We start from the raw sequence: 21,838 nt of genomic DNA on the forward strand, positions 1-21,838 counted from the left end.
CCTGCAAATCTACCATCGATGGCCAAGACTTATCAAGGCAAGGTTTAAATCCAGCCAAGTTTGAAAGATTTTCAAAACGGACTAGACTTCAGGCAGCCATTGCCAGGCTCATACATTACATCACTACAAAAAACAGTGGTGCAATTCAGCCCCAAGATCTTTCAAAAGCCTCAACAGTCATCCTGAGATCCACTCAAAGACAGTGTTTTTTAGAAGAAATAGCTTGTCTAGAAAGAAAAGCATCCTTGCCCAAAAATAGTTGTTTAAAGGACTTGAACCCCTTCCTGGACAATGAGGGTCTCCTTAGGGTTGGAGGTAGATTAAAAAGAGCAAAGATTAGATCCTGTGTTAAAAATCCTGTTATTTTGCCACACCATAGCCACATAGCTCTGCTGTTGACTCAGCATTTCCACACAAAAGTCAAACACCAAGGAAGGTCAATTACTCAGTCTGCCCTAAGAAACTATGGGTTTTGGATTGTTAGGTGCCAACGTAAAGGTTGGGGATTTGGTGTTACTTAATCAAAGATGCTCCTAGAAACCAATGGGCTAAGGGTATTGTGTCAAAATTATATCCTAGCTCTGACAATAGAGTGCGCAAGGCCCAGGTTAAGGTCATCTCTAACGAAAAGGTTTTTTTTTATTTGACAGGCCTATTAGCAGCATGGTTGTGTTATTTTCAGAAGACATACAGTCTAAAGTTATTAGAGTTAAAAGTATTTAACTCCATTTTGTTTAGATTTCCGAAAGTCCGGAAATCTAGGCCGGGAGTGTGACGGCGCGAGTGGCGCCATTTATATGTCAAACTATAAGTTTCAAGATTTGAATTGCTGTATCATGCCTGATTTTGCCCTTACCCTGTAAATGTAGTTGGATTGGTTATTTATATCTGTCAATCAATGTTGTTTGTACCTGTTACATTGCTCACTCAGCAAAACTGTTTGGCTCCACCTCTTCCTGGAGTAGGACTGTGTTTCCTCCTTTTCATTCCACTCTATCGGATGGACGTGAAAGAGAGGCTTGGCTCTGAAAGCCCTTCAAAAGTTACCTCTCAGCACCAATTCTGAGGTTCTTACCCTTGGGACTCGCACTTCATGTTCAGGGCCAACCTGAACAACGTTGAGGAGTCTCAAGCGCCTTCACATCAGTCCTTTGGCAACAGAGGAAGACTCTTGTCTTCAGATATAGGTCATTGGACTGAGGCTGAGTTTGCTCCGGCATTCACAGCCAGAGAAAGAGGGATCTGGACAAGCTTCATGGACTTAAACAACCAAAGACTGTAATGTATATTTTCTTTTACTCCCTTTGTGAAGAATAAACCCAGTTTTTGAGTTAACTACAGTGTTTTGGTCCTTGGGAGTTCCAGTTTCCCTAAAGGAGGGCAAGAAGCAATCCCCTGGGGAAAGATGTCACGTCCATGCCTCTTTCACTAAATGTACAGCCCCAGGCGCGACGGCACACTGGGCACTATACCCCTATTGATGCAGGCCAGAATCCCATTGGCTTTTTTAGCTGCAGCATTACATTGTTGGCTCATGTTCACCATGTCCATGAGGACTCCAAGATCTTTTTCACACATCCTGCTGTGGAGCCAGGCATTGTCTCCCATTCTGTATCTTTGCATTTCCTTTTTTCTGCCTAAGTGGAGTATCCTGCATTTGTCCCTGTTGAACTTCACTTTGTTAGTTTTGGCCAATCATTTCTCTGATCTGTCAAGATCGTTTTGAGTTCTGCTCCTGTCTTCTGGAGTATTGGCCCTCCCTCCCAATTTGGTGTTGTCTGCAAACTTGGATGTGGGTGGAGGTACTGCAACTCCCATTGCCTGTGGTCCATCCTCCCCGAAAACCCCATCAGGACATAAAGTGGGTCATGACTGGGGGAGAGGGTCTGTGTCCCAAGTTTGGTCCAGATCCATGGCTGATGAAGTTAGGAGTAGTCTCTGCATGTGGGTGAAGGTACTACAATTCCCATCATCTGTGGTCCAACCTCCCCCAAACCTCATCAGCATGTTAAGTGGGTCATGGAGTTTCTATATCCCAAGTTCAGTCATTGGTGGGGATCAAAGTGGCTTCTGGAGTCAGGTGAAGGAACTGCAAATCCCACCATCCTTGGTCCATCTCCACCAAACCTTGCCAGGGCATCATTGTCTCTGAATATTGGGCTATTATTATTACTATTATTTTATTTATTATTATTGTTTTAAATTATTATTGTCTTTATGTATTTCTATTATTTATTCTCCTCCTTTTTCTGCCTTTTCTTTCCTTCTTTCCTCTTAAGGGTGGACTCACCCCCTTCCTCTGTGACCTTTGTTGATCCCAAATAATTATCCCCGGGTGACACCAAGTGAAGATGTCTCAATTCAGAAAGAAGAAAGGACGGGAGAATTACCTGCCGCACCTGCAGCTGGTTTCTCAGGTGAGCCATTAGGGCTCCTCCTGAGAGGGATTGATCATTAACTCCCGGCGGCGGTGAGAGCCGGTTCCTTATAAAACGGAGAAAAGGAAAGGAAGAGAAGAAAGGGAAGGATGGAGGCCACCACGCTCCCACAGGGGTTGCTGACCACGATGGAGAAAGAGGCCACCCGCAAGAGGGTGGCGGTGGACAACCCGGCTGACATAGCTGTGATTGTGGTCTACTTCCTGGTGGTCCTCGCCGTGGGCCTCTGGGTGAGTCACTGGGGCCCCCACATTCTCCACTTTCCTGAATCCTTGATCCACCAAATTCCCTCAATCCCCAATTCATGAATTCCCCTGAATCTACAACTCTACAAATACTTGATTCTCCCAATCCACGAATCCCTCAGATCTCTCAGTCCTTGGTTCTGTGAATTCTCCAAAATTGCAAATCCTTGATTCACCAACTCCACAAATTCCCCTGATCCCTCAACCCTTGTTTCTGTGATTTCCCCAAATCTGCAAATCCTCGATTTTCCAAATTCTTGATTCACCCAATTCCCCAAATCCTTGATTCACCAACTCCACAAATTCCCGATCCCTCAACCCTTGATTCTGTGAACTCCCCAAATCTGCAAATCCTTGATTCTCCAAATCCTTGATTCAAACAATTCCCCGAACCCTTGATTCACCAACTTTACAAATTCCCCAGATTTCTCCACCTTTGATTCTGTGAATTCCCCAAATCCACAAATCCTTGGCTCACCAAACCCATGAATTCCTCAAATCCCTCAATCCTTGATTCACCCAATTCCCCGAATCCCTCAATCCCTGAATTCTCCAAATCCCCAAATCCCTGACTCCACAAAACCCCAAATCTCTAAATGCCTGATTCAAATGCCAATTCCCCAAATGCACGAAATCCCCAAAATCCCAAATACTTCACTCCCTAAATCCTCCAATCTGTGACTCTTCGAACTCGTGAATCCCCGATGGCCCAAATCCCTCAATTCCTTGAATTCCCAATTCTCCAGATCCCCAACTCCTCAATTCCCAAATCTCTGAATGGTTGGATTCCTTGGGCTTTTAGAAAGATGTATCTCTGTGATTGATTGATTGATTGATTTATATCCAGTTGCCCTGTTGTTCTGTGAGGCGGATTCTCTGGACTTGTGACAGCCTCCACTGTCCACTTTAATCAATCACTCAATCAATCAATCTAGTTAGCCAACCATGGAGCAACTGACTTATTTTCTTGATTGAGCTGTCTCATTTGTCATGTTCACTATCTATTGATCCATATTTTAGGCTATTTATTTATCTAATATCTTTCTCTCTTTTTCTCTCTACAGTTCTATCATCTATAAATATCTACCTATAATCTATCCATCATTATCTACCTATCGATTGATCTGTAATTCTATTATTCTATCTTCAATTCTATCTATCAATATATATCTAATATCTTTTCTCTCTTTCTCTATCTACAATTCTATCAACAATTTTCTATCTCTATCATCCATCTATCTATCATCTATCTACCTATCTATCTATCTATCTATCTATCTATCTATATCTTTCTTTCTCTATTTATGTTTCTCTATCCTAATCAATACCTTCCATTACTTGACATTTATGTGTTTCCTCTGATTTTAGGCCATGTATTCCACGAACCGTGGGACCGTCGGGGGCTTCTTCTTGGCCGGGCGCAACATGGTCTGGTGGCCAGTGAGTGGCTTTATTGATCCACTGATTGATTGATCGATCAATCAACTACATTGAGATAATTTTCCAAGAAAGGCACTTCATAACGTTGCCTCTCCTTCCACTTTTCCCAAATTGGGGCAAATGGTTTCCTGATGTTTAATTGATCAATGAATTGATAGACTGACAAATAGATTGCTTGATTAATTGCTTGCTTTCCGATATCCCCCAGATCGGGGCCTCCCTCTTCGCCAGCAACATTGGCAGCAGCCATTTCGTGGGGCTGGCCGGGACCGGGGCGGCCGCTGGTATCGCCATTGGGGGGATCGAGTGGAACGTGAGTATTGATCCAATCGATTCATTGATGATAGGAAATTGGGCTATCTATCTATCTATTTTAATTGTCTCCAGGCGCTCGTGATGGTGGTGTTCCTAGGCTGGCTGTTCGTCCCCATTTACATCAAAGCCGGGGTGAGTACAGACCTTAATTATGACCCTAAGACTAATAGGGCTCTAACTAGATGTTTCACAGGCATTTAATAGGTTTGGGAGGACAATAGCTTTATAAACAAGCATCTTGGTATCTCTATGGATGTCCCCATCTTCAAATACTCTTTACTCCATTCAGAAGAATGCTGCACTCGCAGAGCTCAGGCGGTGTTGTATTTCAGTGTCAATGTTGACGTTTTTATTCAACCTGTCCTTGATTCTAAAATGTAACCCTATCCACCCTTACTCCAGCCCTAACCCTTGTTCTAACCCATCATTGAGTCTAAAACATTATCCTATCCACCCTCACTCCAACCTTAACCCTAATTCGAACCCAATCCTAACCCTAACTGACTGTAACCCGATTCTTGTTTGAACCCAACCCTCCTCCCGATCCTAACTCTAACTCTACCCATCCCTTACTCCCACCTTATTTGTAGCCCTAAAGCTACCCAACTTCAACATAATATGTAAATATCCTAACAATAACCCTAACCCTTATCCTAACAAAGTCTTAGTCTAACCATAACCTCAATCCTGACACTAATTATAATCAGTCCTTGAATCACAATCTCACCGATCTTTGACCCCTGACCCTAATCTTTAAGGTGCCTAACTGTAACTGATCCCGATTCCTGACTCTTCTTCTAACCCTTATCAGGTGGTGACGATGCCGGAGTACCTCAAGAAGCGCTTCGGAGGGAAGCGGATCCAGATCTACCTCTCCGTCCTTTCGCTCCTGCTCTACATTTTGACCAAGATCTCAGTGAGTGGCAGCCAAGTTGGAAGTAGGAAGGGAGTTGGAAGTTGGAGGGAGGGAGCAGAGCCGTGGATGAGGATGAGGAGCCCAAGGGGTGGAGACTATCTGATATGGCTCCACCCCCTCTGTTGTACCTCAGGTTAGCTTCACCTTGCTAAAGTCACCAGGCTGCACACAGAATGTAGTCTTTTGTAGTTTATTAGGAAATAGGGAAAAAGCAGTTCATAAAAGGCAAAAGTATAGTTCCAAAAAATAGTTGCAAAACAAGGCTGTAGGAAACAAATCCATGAGAACAATAGACACTACACATGTCCAAAAAATCGTTTTGAATCGTATATCGGAATTATTTCGGATTGTTCTCGCTTTTTGATATGCATTCCGAGACATTGTCTCACAGCGCAACCAGCAATGTAATTCGAACCATTGTTGGCCCATTCTCTAATTGTCTCTTAATGTTTCATTAATTCCCCCCCCCCCCATTTTTTTAAAATATATTTTTAAAAATATTTTTAAAAAATAATTTGTTTCTGCAACCTACCTTGAATGGGAGCTTAGAGCAGCCTAACATGGCTACCTCTCCCCGGCCAATCAGAAGCTTCCATGACAAACGCAAAGGTGGGGGCTAACGTCCTCTGCGTCCACATGGAAGATTGCCATACAAGCCCAGTGTGTAGCGATTGCGCATGAGCGTCCGCCATTTTAGAAACATTTAGAATCATTACGAATTTTCGGAAATATCCGAAATTTTTGGGTGAAAAAATCGGAAATACTTTCTATATCGAAGCGCCAGCACCCCCTACTTTAGAAACGAGAATTGAAACATTTTTTTCATTGATCGGACATGCCTAATAGACACAAAGCAGAGTCCTTTCAATAGATACCAAAGTCCCAGAAACGAGGTTACATCCAAGCCATAAGATAACACAGGAGAGCAGTCTTGGTTCTTGATTTAAGTGAAGAAAAATTGCTTTGACGAAGATTTCCCTCTCAGACGACTGCTTTAATAGCATAACATGAAGGCATTTCTTTGCCCTTTGACCTCCCTCTTATTTGCTATTCTAAGACTTCTGAGCAACCCCCGAAATTCCAGACGACTAGCTCGATCTAGAGAAGCGACCCCATCATCAAGGCCACAGGGCTCGTTAGTGTTATCAGGTTGAGGCTGGGAGCTGCTCTCCCTTCCTGCTTCTTGCACCTGAGAACCATCCTCATTAACAACAACATTTCTTCCCATGGGAAACCCTCCCTGCTCTTCATTTTCCACAGCAGGAACACCCTGCACTTGAATCCCACAATTCCCATCCGAATCATTTTGAAACCCATCCTGAACCTGAATCCCATCATCTTGAAACTGCATCCCAGAATCGTCATCAGAATCACACAGAGGCTGAGCCACAACACCCTCATCCATTGCTACTTTTAAGGATGGGGTGGAGCATCAAGGAGAGGAGCCTCAGGAGGAAAGGCCATCTCCCGTGTTCCCACCAAGTGTGCTTGAGCGGGTGGTGGGACCAAGAGGAGGACCTCCCCAGTTGTCTACCAGGTTCATAGAAATTGGTATAGTCCTTCAGGTAACCTGGACTGGAGCCATGTAGGGTTTTGTAGGTCATCACCATCCCTTTGGATTGTGCCCAGAAACAGACTTGCAGGCAGTGGAGCTGTTTCAACAGGCAAGTCATCCGCTCAGTGAACAACCTGGCTACCACTCTTTGGACCTGCTAAAGAATTCTGAGCACTCTTCAGAGGCGGCCCCATGTAGAATGCTTAACAGTCATCCAGACGGGATGTAACAAAGGACTTTATCACATTGGGATATAATCCATTTATATCAGTATGCGTCCCATATTTTTTTAGGACTGGAAGCATGCAGTATTGAGATGGGATTCATACTTTCCTCATCACACCTGATTAGTAAAATTCTTATTATTTCAAAATACTGTGCTTTGACTCATCCCAGAATGGAAGGCTGGCTCCTCCCAATCCATTCAAAACACCCCCTTTTTATAAGATGGCACAATGATGTAGTTTCAATATCCAAACTACAGTAGAGTCTCACTTATCCAATATAAATGGGCTGGCAGAACATTGGATAAGCGAAAATGTTGGATAATAAGGAGGGATTAAGAAAAAAGCCTATTAAACATAAAATTACATTATGATTTTACAAATTAAGCACCAAAACATCATGTTTTACAACAAATTGACAGAAAAAGCAGTTCAATACACAATAACGTTAAGTAGTAATGACTGTATTTACGAATTTAACACCAAAACATTGTAACATTGACTACAAAAACATTGACTACTAAAAGGCAGACTGCATTGGATAATACAGAACATTGGATAAGTGAAGCTTGGATTATTATTATTGACACAACGACGTTGTCTGACACAGCAAACAGGATAGATATGCTGGATTTCGTATCACAAAATCACAAGTCGAACACTTCCCAAGTGTCTAGGACTGTGTGATGTATTTTCGGATGATGCGTGCAGATCCCAGTAGGGTGGCCTTTTGCAGTTGGCAGATCGTAATTTTGTCAATGTCTATTGTTTCCAAATGCCAGCTGAGATCTTTTGGCACGGCACCCAATGTGCCCATCACCACTGGGACCACCTGCACTGGTTTCTGCCAGAGTCTTTGAAGTTCAATCTTGAGGTCCTGATAGCGGCTGAGTTTTTCCTGTTGTTTTTCACCAATGCGACTGTCACCTGGGATGGCGACATCAATGATCCAAACCGTTTTCTTTTCCACAACTGTGATGTCTGGTGTGTTGTGTTCCAGAACTTTGTCAGTCTGGATTCGGAAGTCCCACAGTATCTTTGCGTGCTCATTTTCCAATACTTTTGCAGGTTTGTGATCCCACTAGTTCTTTGCTGCTGGGAGGTGGTACTTGAGGCATAAGTTCCAATGAATTATTTGGGCCACATAGTTGTGCCTCTGTTTGTAGTCGGTCTGTGCAATTTTCTTACAGCAGCTGAGGATATGATCAATGGTTTCGTCAGCTTCCTTGCACAGTCTGCAAGGATTATTATTATTATTATTACCGAAAGTTCATTTTATGCAATTCTCTCTTTATTTGTAGTCAGTTTGTCAGTAGCCAATGCTTTTATAGTCAATGTTTTCAATACATTGCAATGTTTTGGTGCTAAATTCGTAAATACAGTAATTACTACATAACGTTACCATGTACTGTATTGAACTGCTTTTTGTGCCGATTTGTTGTAAAACATGATGTTTTGTTGCTTAATTTGTAAAATCATAATGTAATTTGACATTTAATAGGCACTTTCTTAATCCCTCCTTATTATCCAACATTTTCGCTTATCTAGTATACTGCCGGCCCGTTTATGTTGGATAAGCGAAACTCTATAGGTTAAAGTAGATATCGTGGGATTTTCTGCCCTGATATTCTGGTATATAGGGCTGTTGTTATGGAGAGATAATGAAGGCAAATCTTGGCAACCTTTGACCCCTTGTTAAGCGAGTTACTAATTAATCAGACGGCACTTAATTTCTCATTATATAAGCCATCAAAAGGTCAAAGGAAGTCGTGAATAAAGTGGAGGCTTAATGAGGTGGAAAGGGAACTAATAGGGCATGGATCTTATCATATATATGACATAATTGTATATTACAATATAATGTTATAATAATATAATAATACATATAATTCATATATAATAATGTGAAGTAATGTAATACAATTGAACAGTAACATTATAATCTAATGAATAAAATAATAATGTAAGACAATCTAATTATCTATATAAAAACATACATATTATAATATAATATGATAATAATATAATAATAATATTATATTACAATATAACTAAATATATCATAGTAATATTATAACAATATAATGCATTATATATTGTATAAACTGTGATAATGTGATGATATAAAATAATATCATATTATATTATATACTAATGAATATGTATTATATACATATCTTCTTATATATTAATAAAATATATGTATCATTATAATATATGATAATGTGATAATGATATATAATAATATCATATTATTATATTATATACTAATGAATATTATATATATAATATTTTCTTATGTATTAATAAAATATATGTATCATATAATATAATATAATATATCAATGAATAATAATATGTACTAAAATATTTTTGAGATTTTATATAATATAATATAATATAATATAATATAATATAATACAATATATCAATGACAAATAGTATGTATACTATGATATATTTTAGATTATATTTTTGTGTGTGTATGTCTATATATATATATATATATATATAAAATACAAAATGATATGTATATATATGATATATATATATTTGTACTTTTTCTACATGGCAGGGGGTTGGACTGGATAGCCTGTGTGGTCTCTTCCAATTCTATGATTCTATGATTACAATATATTTTATATTATATGAAAATAATATTATACTAATATATACAATAATAATATGATGTTATGATAGATTTTAGATTTTAAATATATATTATAAAACAATATAATACATATAATATTGTATGATATAACAATACAATATAATAAAGTATAATATATGTAATAATATAACAATATAATAATATAATATAATATAATAGTATTTAAAATAATAATAATAATAATAATAATAATAATAACAATACAAAATCCAGCATATCTGTCATAGACAGAACGCCAGCAAGTAAAACAAAACTCAGTTTATTGAGGTTACAGAACTAAAAACGCCCGTAAGGAACAAAGAACAGGGCAAACACTTGACTTCAGTGTGCTAAATAACCAAAAAGCAGCTCAGTTTGAGCTTAAACAGTTCAAAGGGAAAAACCGGGTTAAACAGGAGTATAATCCGGATTAAATCAAAGAGCTTACTTCAGCTTGGCAAACAATGCAAACAAAAGAGAATCAACAGGAGTTGGAATGTAAACAAAAGACTGGCGGCAGATTCCTCTCTGCTACTCAGGAACAGCAGGGGAGTAAACCAGGCTTGTTTACTCCTTCCTGCAGCGAACGAGAGCGTGGTTGTAGTCAAGATTCAGGTTTAGGGTAACGGCAGTCAGCAGGGTCCCAATCCAGTCCAGAAGATCAAAAGCCAAGCGTAGTCGTCAAGGAATCCAAAGGTCACACCGATAGTCAGCAGAAGGGTTAATCCGGAATCGTAGTCAGTCAGTCCAGCGTCAATCCAGTGAAAGTAGATATTGCCCGTCAAAAAGACGATGGAGGTCCAAGCTATCAAGATTAAACACAAGTTGCACAGAGAAAAACCCCACACAGTTCCTCCCGCCGTCAATGCCCCGTCCTTGGTAAACTTACGTATCCAGTAATGAAACACACCCGTCTTCAGGAAATTCCCCAGCAAGAGCCCAAGCGTCCGTCCAGATTACCTTACCCAACGCAATTAGACATTGGTCCCAAACCCCATTTTATCACAGTTCAAGCTCATCATCGCTGTCAGCTGCCATCCCAATTCCAGACGCCCCAACATCATCATCCTCATCAGAGCTTAAGCACCTTCGACTACGCCCCACAGCATCCCCAGCTGTGGATCCCGCTCCATCCCTCCAACCAGTCCATGGGTCTGATCCTGCAACCCGTCAATCACCTCCCATGCTTTCATTGCCTGTTTCCCCAACACCCAAATTCTCCCTCACACGAGTCCATTCCATATCATCCTCCTCCGCGCTGGCCACCTCTTCCTCCAAACCCTGAGAAAAACCCTCAAATGAGTCCTCATCTGTCGGCTCTGCAAACAAATCCCGGAGCCGTTTCCTTTCACGCTCCTCGAGAGTGTCTGACTCTCGAGGAGTCTTACGACCCCTTCTTTCATTACCGGAGCCCGAAGGCTCAACCATAACAATATCTATCTTGTTTGCTGTGTCATACTGTGTCGTTGTGTCAATAATAATAATAATAATAATAATAATAATAATAATAATAATTTCCCTAATATTTTCCCAGTCAGACATCTTCTCAGGGGCTATTTTCATCAAGTTGGCCATGGGGCTGGACATCTACGTGGCCATCATCATGCTGCTGGCCATTACAGCCCTCTACACCATTACGGGTAAGGGTATCTTTCTTGGAACAGATGTCTGGGCCTCTGCTGGGAGGTTTTAGTAGTGCATTCCTGCATAGGAAGGGGTCAGACTAGATGACCCTTTTGGAACCCCTTTCACACATATTTCTCCCTATTTAAATCTGTTATTAGGAGGCTTAGCTGCGGTCATCTACACGGACACCTTGCAGACCGCCATCATGTTGGTGGGGTCCGTCATCCTTGCTATATTCGGTAAGACATTAATAATAATAATAATGACAATAATAATAAATAAATAACTCTAATATCCTAGACCCTTGGGAAGACCTCAATATTCAGAGACAAATCCCAGACACATGGACCAAATGTGCATTTGTACTGTAGATGTAAAGAAATAATAATGTACATATAAATAATAATAATAATATAGAAATATAAAATACGATAGCAATATAAAAATAGAAATATAAACTCTAATACTAATGTAAAATACAGTAGAGTCTCACTTATCCAACACTCGCTTATCCAATGTTCTGGATTATCCAACGCATTTTTGTAGTCAATGTTTTCAATACATCGTGATATTTTGGTGCTAAATTCATAAATACAGTAATTACTACATAGCATTACTGCATATTGAACTACTTTTTCTGTCAAATTTGTTGTATAACATGATGTTTTGATGCTTAATTTGTAAAATCATAACATAATTTGACATTTAATAGGCTTTTCCTTAATCCCTCCTTATCATCCAACATATTCCCTTATCCAACATTCTGCCGGCCCGTTTATGTTGGATAAGTGAGACTCTACTGTATAACATAAAATATAAATAATCTATAATAATAATAATAATAATAACCAGTTTGCCTACAGTGCAGCAGTGATAGTAACAGAAGAACTTGGGCTCCTACAACCAAGGCAGCCCCAAAGAAAATCGACTGGAAAACCAAAGTGGAAGGTCAGGCTGGAGTTGAAAATCAAAAAGCTTAGATCAGATGCAAGTAACCTGAAAAATATGAAAGAGAAGAAACTGAAGAATGACAAAATCAAGCAATACCTGATCCGAAAGTACTGGCTGAACACTAGAAAAATTGAAGAAGCTTTGGAAATTGTGAAAGAACAAATTACAGCAACAGCCAGAAAAATTGAAAGATATGAAGCCAGAATCATCCAGAACAGACAAAATCAACTGTTTCAATCAGACCAAAGATGGTTCTACCAGAGTCTGAACCAAACAACAGACACAGTAACCATAAAGCCAGAGAAAACTGCAACAACGAAGTTCTGGAAAGAGCTTTGGGAAAATAATAAGAACTACAACAAAAACGCTGGGTGGATAAAGGAGTTTGAAGGAAAATTCTCACAGAACAAAATGGAACAGATGGAAATAACAACTGAAATGATCAGCAAACGAGTGCAAAAAGTCAAGAACTGGACATCGCCTGGTAGTGATCAACTTCATGGATTTTGGCTCAAACATCTGATTAGTTTACATGGAAAAATGGCCCAACAATTCAATGAGATGCTGCAGAAAGGAAGTATCAGTGAATGGCTAACAACTGGAAGAACTTACCTGATACAAAAGGATCCAGCAAAAGGAGCAGCATCAGGAAACTACAGGCCAATAACGTGTCTGCCCACTATGTTTAAACTACTGACTGGCATCATAGCTGACAGAATTCAAGACTATCTTGAAGAAAAAAACATCTTGCCAGATGAACAGAAAGGCAACAAACGGAAAAGCAGGGGCACAAAAGACCAGCTATTGATTGACAAAATGATTCTGGAGAACTGTAAGAGCCGAAAAGCTAATCTTCACATGACGTGGATTGACTACAAAAAGGCCTTTGACTCACTCCCACACAGCTGGATCATCAAGTGCCTGGACGCCATCGGGATTTGTAAAAACGTTGGCACCTTCATTGAAAACATGATGGAGCACTGGAAAACTGAACTGTTTGTTGGAAATGAAAGCTATGGACTTGTCAACATCAGGAGAGGAATTTTCCAGGGAGACTCATTGTCCCCTCTGCTTTTCATTATCACCATGATCCCTCTGTCAACAATCTTACAAAAAACAAATCTCGGCTATCAAACATCTAAGAATTCTCACAAAATTTCACATTTGATGTACATGGATGACCTGAAGCTGTATGGAAAAATGAAAACTGAAATCCAGTCTCTGACTAACACTGTCCGAATTTTTAGCACTGATATCAACATGGAGTTTGGTTTGGACAAATGTTCGACAGTGGCATTGAAGAAAGGAAAAATCATTGAAAGTGAGGGCATAAATATGCCCAATGGCCAAACAATAAAGTGTCACCAGCCAGAGGCCTATAAATATCTGGGCATATTACAGCTGGACAACATCAAGCATGAACATGTGAAGACTGTGGTCAGTAAAGAATACACACAAAGGGTCAGAAAAATTCTCAAAAGGAAGCTCAATGGAGGCAACACCATCAAGGCCATAAACACCTGGGCCATGCCTGTCATAAGATATACTGCTGGCATTATAAACTGGACACAGATGGAACTGGACAATTTGGACAGAAAAACAAGAAAACTCATGACCATTCATCACTCACTGCACCCTCGCAGTGATGTTGACCGGCTATATCTGCCTAGAAGATCAGGGGGCAGAGGACTCTTACAAGTCAAACAAGCAGTCAAAGAAGAAGAACATGCCCTGGCAGAATATGTCAAGCAAAGTGAAGAACCTGCTTTGATTGAAGTCAAAAATCAGAAACTCCTCAAAGCACAGCAGACAAAAAACCAGTACAAGAAAGCCACACTACAAACTAGAGCTGACAACTGGCACAACAAAACATAGCATGGAAAGTTCCTTGACAAAATTGAAGGAAAAGCTGATAAGGAGAAGACCTGGCTCTGGCTCACGAATGGGACCCTGAAGAAGGAGACAGAAGGCCTGATCCTTGCAGCCCAGGAGCAAGACATCAGGACAAAGGCAATGAAGGCCAAGATCGAAAAATCAGCTGATGACCCAAAATGCAGACTGTGCAAGGAAGCTGACGAAACCATTGATCATATCCTCAGCTGCTGTAAGAAAATTGCACAGACAGACTACAAACAGAGGCACAACTGTGTGGCCCAAATGATCCATTGGAACTTATGCATCAAGTACCACCTCCCAGCAGCAAAGAACTGGTGGGATCACAAACCAGCAAAGGTCGTGGAAAATGAACACGCAAAGATACTGTGGGACTTCCGAATCCAGACTGACAAAGTTCTGGAACACAACACACCAGATATCACAGTTGTGGAAAAGAACAAGGTTTGGATAATTGATGTCGCCATCCCAGGTGACAGTCGCATTGGTGAAAAACAACAGGAAAAACTCAGCCGCTATCAGGACCTCAAGATTGAACTTCAAAGACTCTGGCAGAAACCAGTGCAGGTGGTCCCGGTGGTGATGGGCACATTGGGTGCCGTGCCAAAAGATCTCAGCCGGCATTTGGAAACAATAGACATTGACAAAATTACGATCTGCCAACTGCAAAAGGCCACCCTGCTGGGATCTGCACGCATCATTCGAAAATACATCACACAGTCCTAGACACTTGGGAAGTGTTCGACTTGTGATTTTGTGAAACGAAATCCAGCATGACTATCTTGTTTGCTGTGTCATACAACATCGTTGTGTCAATAATAATAATAATAATAATAATAATAATAATAATAATAATAATAATATAATAACAGATCCAAACACTGACACTTTTCTTTCCACTCTACCACAGCCTTTAAATATAATAATAATATAAAATATAACAATAATATATAATAATGGGTTGCTGTGAGTTTTTCGGATGTATGGCCATGTTCCAGAAGCATTCTCTCCTGACGTTTCACCTGCATCTGTGGTCAATGGCATCTTCAGGTGTCTCTTGGCAGTGAGGCAAGTTGAATATATGATATATCTGTGGAATATTGTCCAGGATGGGAAAAAGAACTCTTGTCTGACAAAACAAGTGTGAATATTGCAATTAGCAAGCTTGAATAGCATTGAGTAGCCAGGAAGCTGCAAAGTCAATCAATGAGCATGTTTGCATAGCGGTAGCCTGGTGCCTGTTGCCTGGAGGCACTCTCTGTTTGGAAGGTGTCAACTGGCCCTTGATTGCTAGCTGTCTGGAGTTTTACTGTTTCTGGAAATCAAGAATCAAGATAGTAAATAAAGAATATCACCCAGAAACGTGAATTCCAGACAGCAAACAAAGAAGGGCCAGTTAACACTTCCCAAACAAAGGATGCCCCCAGGCTACAACAGCCAGGCTTTGCAGCATCATGGCTACTCAATGCTAATCAAGCTTGATAATTGCAACATCCACACTTGCTTTAAACAGACAAGAGTTCTTTTTCCCACACTGGATATTATTCCATAGGTATATATACACCCCACTTGCCTCATTTCCAACAGAATTCAGAGCAAAGCTCTGAAGGTGCCATTGGCCACAGATGCAGGTGAAATGCCAGGAGAGAATGCTGCAGGAACATGGTCATACAGCGTGAAAAACTCACAACAACCCAGTGATTCCAGCCACGGAAGCCTTCGATAACACATCTATAATAATAATCAATAATAATGATAATAGTAATAATGTAATAGATCCAACAGTGGAGCCACTGCTCCCTAGACTTGGATGCCACTTTCTCATTGAGTTTGTTTCATGTACCTCTCAATGCAGCCTTCAACGAAGTGGGGGGCTATGAGCAGTTCAGGGAGAAGTACATGAAGGCCATCCCGAAGCTCACCGAGGCCACCGCCAACATCTCCGAAACGTGCTACATGCCGCGTCCGGACGCCTTCAGCATCTTCCGGGATCCCATCAATGGAGATCTGCCTTGGCCAGGAATGGTCTTTGGCCTCACCATCTTGTCCCTTTGGTACTGGTGCACAGACCAGGTCAGTAGATACATAAATATATATGATATATTATCGTGCTATGTTACTATATTATACTATATTGTTAGTCTGTATTATATTATATAGCATTATTACTATACTAGCTGTGCCCGGCCACGCGTTGCTGTGGCTTAGTCTGGTGGTGTTGGTCAGTCTGCATTAGGTTGTATTTATGCTGTGACCTCCACCTTCTTTATACTCACATTAGTAGTAGTATTTGAAGTCTGTTACCTTCTTCAATTTTTGTGTTGATTGATAATTGCTTGAGATCCCTGTTGTCTTTTGTTTGTTGTTAGTTGTAATGTCTGATTCTGCAGAGTGCGGTTTATATTTTTATTGTGGTACAATAGTCTTCTTTTTGTTTTGCCTGTGTAGGTGTTTATTATTATTGTTGTTGTAGTGGTCATGAAGGTTGGATAAGTTAGATGCTACTGTATTGTTTTTTGGAGGCCCAGTGTAGCACTGACTGGCCTCTCAGCCTCAGTGCCTGGCTGTTTCTTGCCTGTGATGGTGTTGATTCTTATTGTTGTTGTTGTTGTCATTGTTATTATTGTAATTGTTTTTTTGGAGGCCAAGTGTGAATGTAGGGATTGGGGAGGTGGATGAGTTGTGTTGTCAAATTTTGTATTTGTTATAGTCACAATGCGTTGTTGTGAGTTTTGTCGGTCCGGATTGTGGTTTTGTGGTGTGGTTGTGTTGTTACAACTGATAGGCAAGGCTTTTGTGTTGTGTTGCCAAGTTTTGTATTTCTGGGGCGTTTAGTTGTGTTGTTATAGTCACGATGCACTGTTGTGAGTTTTGTGGGTCCGGATTGTGGTTTTGTGGTGTGGTTGTGTTGTTACAATTGGGAGGGAATGCTTTTGTGTTGTGTGGCCAAGTTTCGTATTTCTGGGGCGTTTAGTTGTGTTGTTATAGTCATGATGCGTTGTTGTGAGTTTTGTGGGTCCAGTGTGGTTTTGTGGTGTGGTTGTGTTGTTACAACTGGGAGGAAAGGCTTTTGCATTGTTTTGCCAAGTTTTGTATTTCTGGGGCATTTAGTTGTGTTGTTATAGTCATGATGCATTGTTGTGAGTTTTGTGGGTCCGGATTGTGGTTTTGTGGTGTGGTTGTGTTGTTACAAATGGGAGGCAAGGCTTTTGCATTGTTTTGCCAAGTATTGTATTTCTGGGGCGTTTAGTTGTGTGCCAAGTTTCGTATTTCTGGGACGTTTAGTTGTGTTGTTATAGTCATGATGCATTGTTGTGAGTTTTGTGGGTCCGGATTGTGGTTTTGTGGTGTGGTTGTGTTGTTACAAATGGGAGGCAAGGCTTTTGCATTGTTTTGCCAAGTTTTGTATTTCTGGGGCGTTTAGTTGTGTGCCAAGTTTCGTATTTCTGGGGCGTTTAGTTGTGTTGTTATAGTCACGATGCATTGTCGTGAGTTTTGTGGGTCCGGATTGTGGTTTTGTGGTGTGGTTGTGTTGTTACAACCGGGAGGCAAGGCTTTTGCGTTGTGTTGTCAAGTTTTATATTTCTGGGGTGTTTAGTTGTGTGCCAAGTTTCATATTTCTGGGGCATTTAGTTGTGTTGTTATAGTCATGATGCGTTGTTGTGAGTTTTATGGGTCCGGATTGTGGTTTTGTGGTGTGGTTGTGTTGTTACAACCTGGAGGGAAGGCTTTTTGCGTTGTGTTGTCAAGTTTCGTATTTCTGGGGTGTTTAGTTGTGTGCCAAGTTTCATATTTCTGGGGCATTTAGTTGTGTTGTTATAGTCACGATGCGTTGTTGTGAGTTTTATGGGTCCGGATTGTGGTTTTGTGGTGTGGTTGTGTTGTTACAACCTGGAGGGAAGGCTTTTTGCGTTGTGTTGTCAAGTTTCGTATTTCTGGGGCGTTTAGTTGTGTTGTTATAGTCATGATGCGTTGTTGTGAGTTTTGTGGGTCCTGTGTGGTTTTGTGGTGTGGTTGTGTTGTTACAACTGGGAGGCAAGGCTTTTGCATTGTGTTGCCAAGTTTTGTATTTCTGGGGCGTTTAGTTGTGTTGTTATCGCATGATGCGTTGTTGTGAGTTTTGTGGGTCTGGATTGTGGTTTTGTGGTGTGGTTGTGTTGTTGTAACCTGGAGGCAAGCCTTTTGCATTGTGTTGCCAAATTTCGTATTTCTGGGATGTTTAGTTTTGTTGTTATAGTCACTGCGCAAACAACTTTATCCTTTTATATATATAGATTATTGTTATTTATTTATTTACGACATTTATATCCCGCCCTTCTCACCCCGAAGGGGACTTAGGGTGGCTTACAAGTTATATGTACATACAATATATTATATTACTAGCATAGCACAATATAAGCATTATATATTACTATGTTTTACTATACGACTATAATGCAATATTATTAGTAATATTATATGTAATACATAATATACAATTTAAATAGTGTATTATTATTATACTGTATTACATTATAATATTATTCTCAATATTATATGTATATACAATATATTATATTATATTATATTATATTATATTATATTATATTATATTATATTATATTATATTATGATTCCCATAAGCCACAACAACGTGTGGTCGGGCAAAGCTAGTCTATATATATAAAAGGCTTTTGGCATCACGGCGACTCACAAAACAACAAAACCCAACACCCCCCAAACTCTAAAATTGGCAACACAATTCATCATCCCTGCCTCCAGTAAGATATAACACAATCACACAAAAAACACAATCACAACACCAAAAAAAGGCCAAAACCCACAACAGGCAATATACGCATGCGTGCAGAACTCAAAGTATTTTTCGGGACAGCATGGCTGCCCAGGATCGGCTCGCTCAAAGATTTCCCCTAGGTAGCAAGCACCCAGGCTTTGAACCACCGAGGCTATTCATTACAATTCTACCACCCCAAAAAAACATTCCCCTAAAAGGCAACTACCTAACCTTCCAAGCAGCATGCCTATTCCTTTCTATTCCACCTCATCAAACAAGGATTCACATAAGAAAATGGACAGGCTTTCAGGCTACAAAGCTATTCACTGTTATTCCACCTACCTAACAAAGAATTCCCATACGCCACAGCAACGCGTGGCCGGGCACAGCTAGTATACTATAATATTATACTAGGCTGTTATATTGTTTTATGCAATGCCATGTTATTTAAAGATTGGACAACGTCTGAAACCATACTTCTAATGGAGAACGGAGATGCAGAAAACTTTAGCAACTATCTTCCCATTACACTCCTCTCTCAGTTATATAAACTGTTCACAAGGTTCCCACTACAAAGAATGTCTCGAGTTGTGGAAATCAACCCAAGATGTTTTACTCATGGAAAAACATCCGGAATAAAAGAAACCACTGCACTTTGCATTCCTTGACCTTGAAAAAGCATTGGATCGGGTTTCTCAGAAGTTGACCTGGCGAGCACTATGGTCACATAAAAGACCAGAAGACTATGTAACACCTTCAGAGAATGTGATGGTAATCAAGCAAGTGGAGTGTATATACCTGTGGAATATTGTGTTGCAGCTGGTTAGTAGCCAGCTGCAATAAATCACTACTGATTGAGAGGTCATGAGTTTGAAGCCAGCCTGGGTCGGATTGAGCTCCTGACTATTAAATAGCCTAGCTTGTTGTTGACCTAAGCAACTTGAATGACAATTGCATCTGTCGAGTAGAAAATGTAGGTACTGCTTTATGCCCAGAGGCTAATTTAACTAATTTACACCATAAAAACTTCCAGCAGTGTGCAGAAAGGAATGAGGAAGTACTCCATTGTTGTTGTTGTTGTTGTTGTTATTATTATTATTATTATTTTATTATGACACAGCAAACAAGATAGATATGCTGGATTTCGTATCACAGAATCACAAGTCGAACACTTCCCAAGTGTCTAGGACTGTGTGATGTATTTTCGGATGATGCGCGCAGATCCCAGTAAGGTGGCCTTTTGCAGTTGGAAGATTGTAATTTTGTCAATGTCTATTTTTTCCAAATGCCAGCTGAGATCTTTTGGCACAGCACCCAGTGTGCCGATCACCACCGGGACCACCTGCACTCGTTTCTGCCAGAGTCTTTGAAGTTCAATCTTGAGGTCCTGATAGCGACTGAGTTTTTCCTGTTGTTTTTCGTCAATGCGACTGTCACCTAGGATGGCAACATCAATGATACAAACCTTTTTCTTTTCCACAACTGTGAGGTCTGGTGTGTTGTGTTCCAGACCTTTGTCAGTCTGGATTCGGAACTCCCACAGTATCTTTGCGTGCTCAATTTCCAATACTTTTGCTGGTTTGTGATCCCACCAGTTCTTTGCTGCTGGGAGGTGGTACTTGAGGCATAAGTTCCAATGAATCATTTGGGCCACAGAGTTGTGCCTCTGTTTGTAGTCTGTCTGTGCGATTTTCTTACAGCAGCTGAGGATATGATCAATGGTTTCGTCGGTTTCCTTGCACAGTCTGCATTTTGGGTCATCAGCTGATTTTTCGATCTTGGCCTGAATTGCCATTGTCCTGATGTCTTGCTCCTGGGCTGCAAGGATCAGGCCTTCTGTCTCCTTCTTCAGGGTCCCATTCGTGAGCCAGAGCCAGGTCTTCTCCTTATCAGCTTTTCCTTCAATTTTGTCAAGGAACTTTCCATGCAGTGTTTTGTTGTGCCAGGTGTCAGCTCTAGTTTGTAGTGCGGTTTTCTTGTACTGATTTTTTTGTCTGCTGTGCTTTGTATTATTATTATTATTATTATTATTATTATTTTATATTATTATTATTTTATATTATAACAATGATGCCTCTCTCCTCCTGTGTGCTGCAGGTGATTGTGCAGCGGTGCCTGTCTGCCAAGAGCATGTCTCACGTCAAAGGGGGCTGCATCCTGTGTGGATACCTGAAGCTGCTGCCCATGTTTCTGATGGTGATGCCAGGGATGATCAGCCGCATCCTCTACACAGGTAACTCGGGAAGGAAGAAGAAAGGATTCAGGAAGAAGTGCATGGAGTGGTCTTATGAATCGGTGGGTCTTTATGAAAGGAGCCCCTGAAGTCTCCCCACTTGTGCAATTATTATAATTAAAAAGTAACAAAATTTCAGTACTCTCGTTATAGTAACAATTTTTTTTTTACTAACAATACCATAGAAATACTTTAGAAATGTAATTTTGTAATACATTTTGAAACATTTTTAATCGATCGCACATGCCTAATAAACACTCAGGACATTCGTATGGATGGGTTCTTAAAGGGGAAGGAGAATGGACAGATGGATCTTATGAATGGATTTTGTGAATGAATGGGTTCTTAAAAGGGAAGGAGAATGGACAGGTTTTATCAATGAATGGGTTCTTAAAGGGGAAAGAGAATGGACAGATGGATCTTATGAATGGATTTTGTGAATGAATGGGTTCTTAAAGGGGAAGGAGAATGGACAGGTTTTATCAATGAATGGGTTCTTAAAGGGGAAGGAGAATGGACACGTTTTATGAATGAATGGGCTCTTAAAGGGGCAGGACAATAAATGGATGGATTTTATG

General features: G+C 40.4%; 1 protein-coding gene across 1 annotated transcript in view; it reads left to right on the forward strand.

The window, feature by feature from the left end:
* The first annotated feature begins 1,931 nt into the window (after nt 1–1,931).
* Nucleotides 1,932–21,838, forward strand: part of LOC103281847 (sodium/glucose cotransporter 1) — a 29,305-nt gene continuing 9,398 nt past the window's right edge. The window contains exons 1-5 of the mRNA XM_062979191.1: nt 1,932–5,354; nt 11,318–11,423; nt 11,568–11,648; nt 16,109–16,326; nt 21,125–21,260. Of these exons, the coding sequence (XP_062835261.1) occupies nt 5,259–5,354; nt 11,318–11,423; nt 11,568–11,648; nt 16,109–16,326; nt 21,125–21,260 (637 nt within the window). The 5' untranslated portion in view covers nt 1,932–5,258. The remainder of the gene's footprint in view (nt 5,355–11,317; nt 11,424–11,567; nt 11,649–16,108; nt 16,327–21,124; nt 21,261–21,838) is intronic.

Source organism: Anolis carolinensis, chromosome 4 (assembly GCF_035594765.1).
Source record: "Anolis carolinensis isolate JA03-04 chromosome 4, rAnoCar3.1.pri, whole genome shotgun sequence".
In the NCBI taxonomy this organism is placed as follows: Eukaryota; Metazoa; Chordata; class Lepidosauria; order Squamata; family Dactyloidae; genus Anolis; species Anolis carolinensis.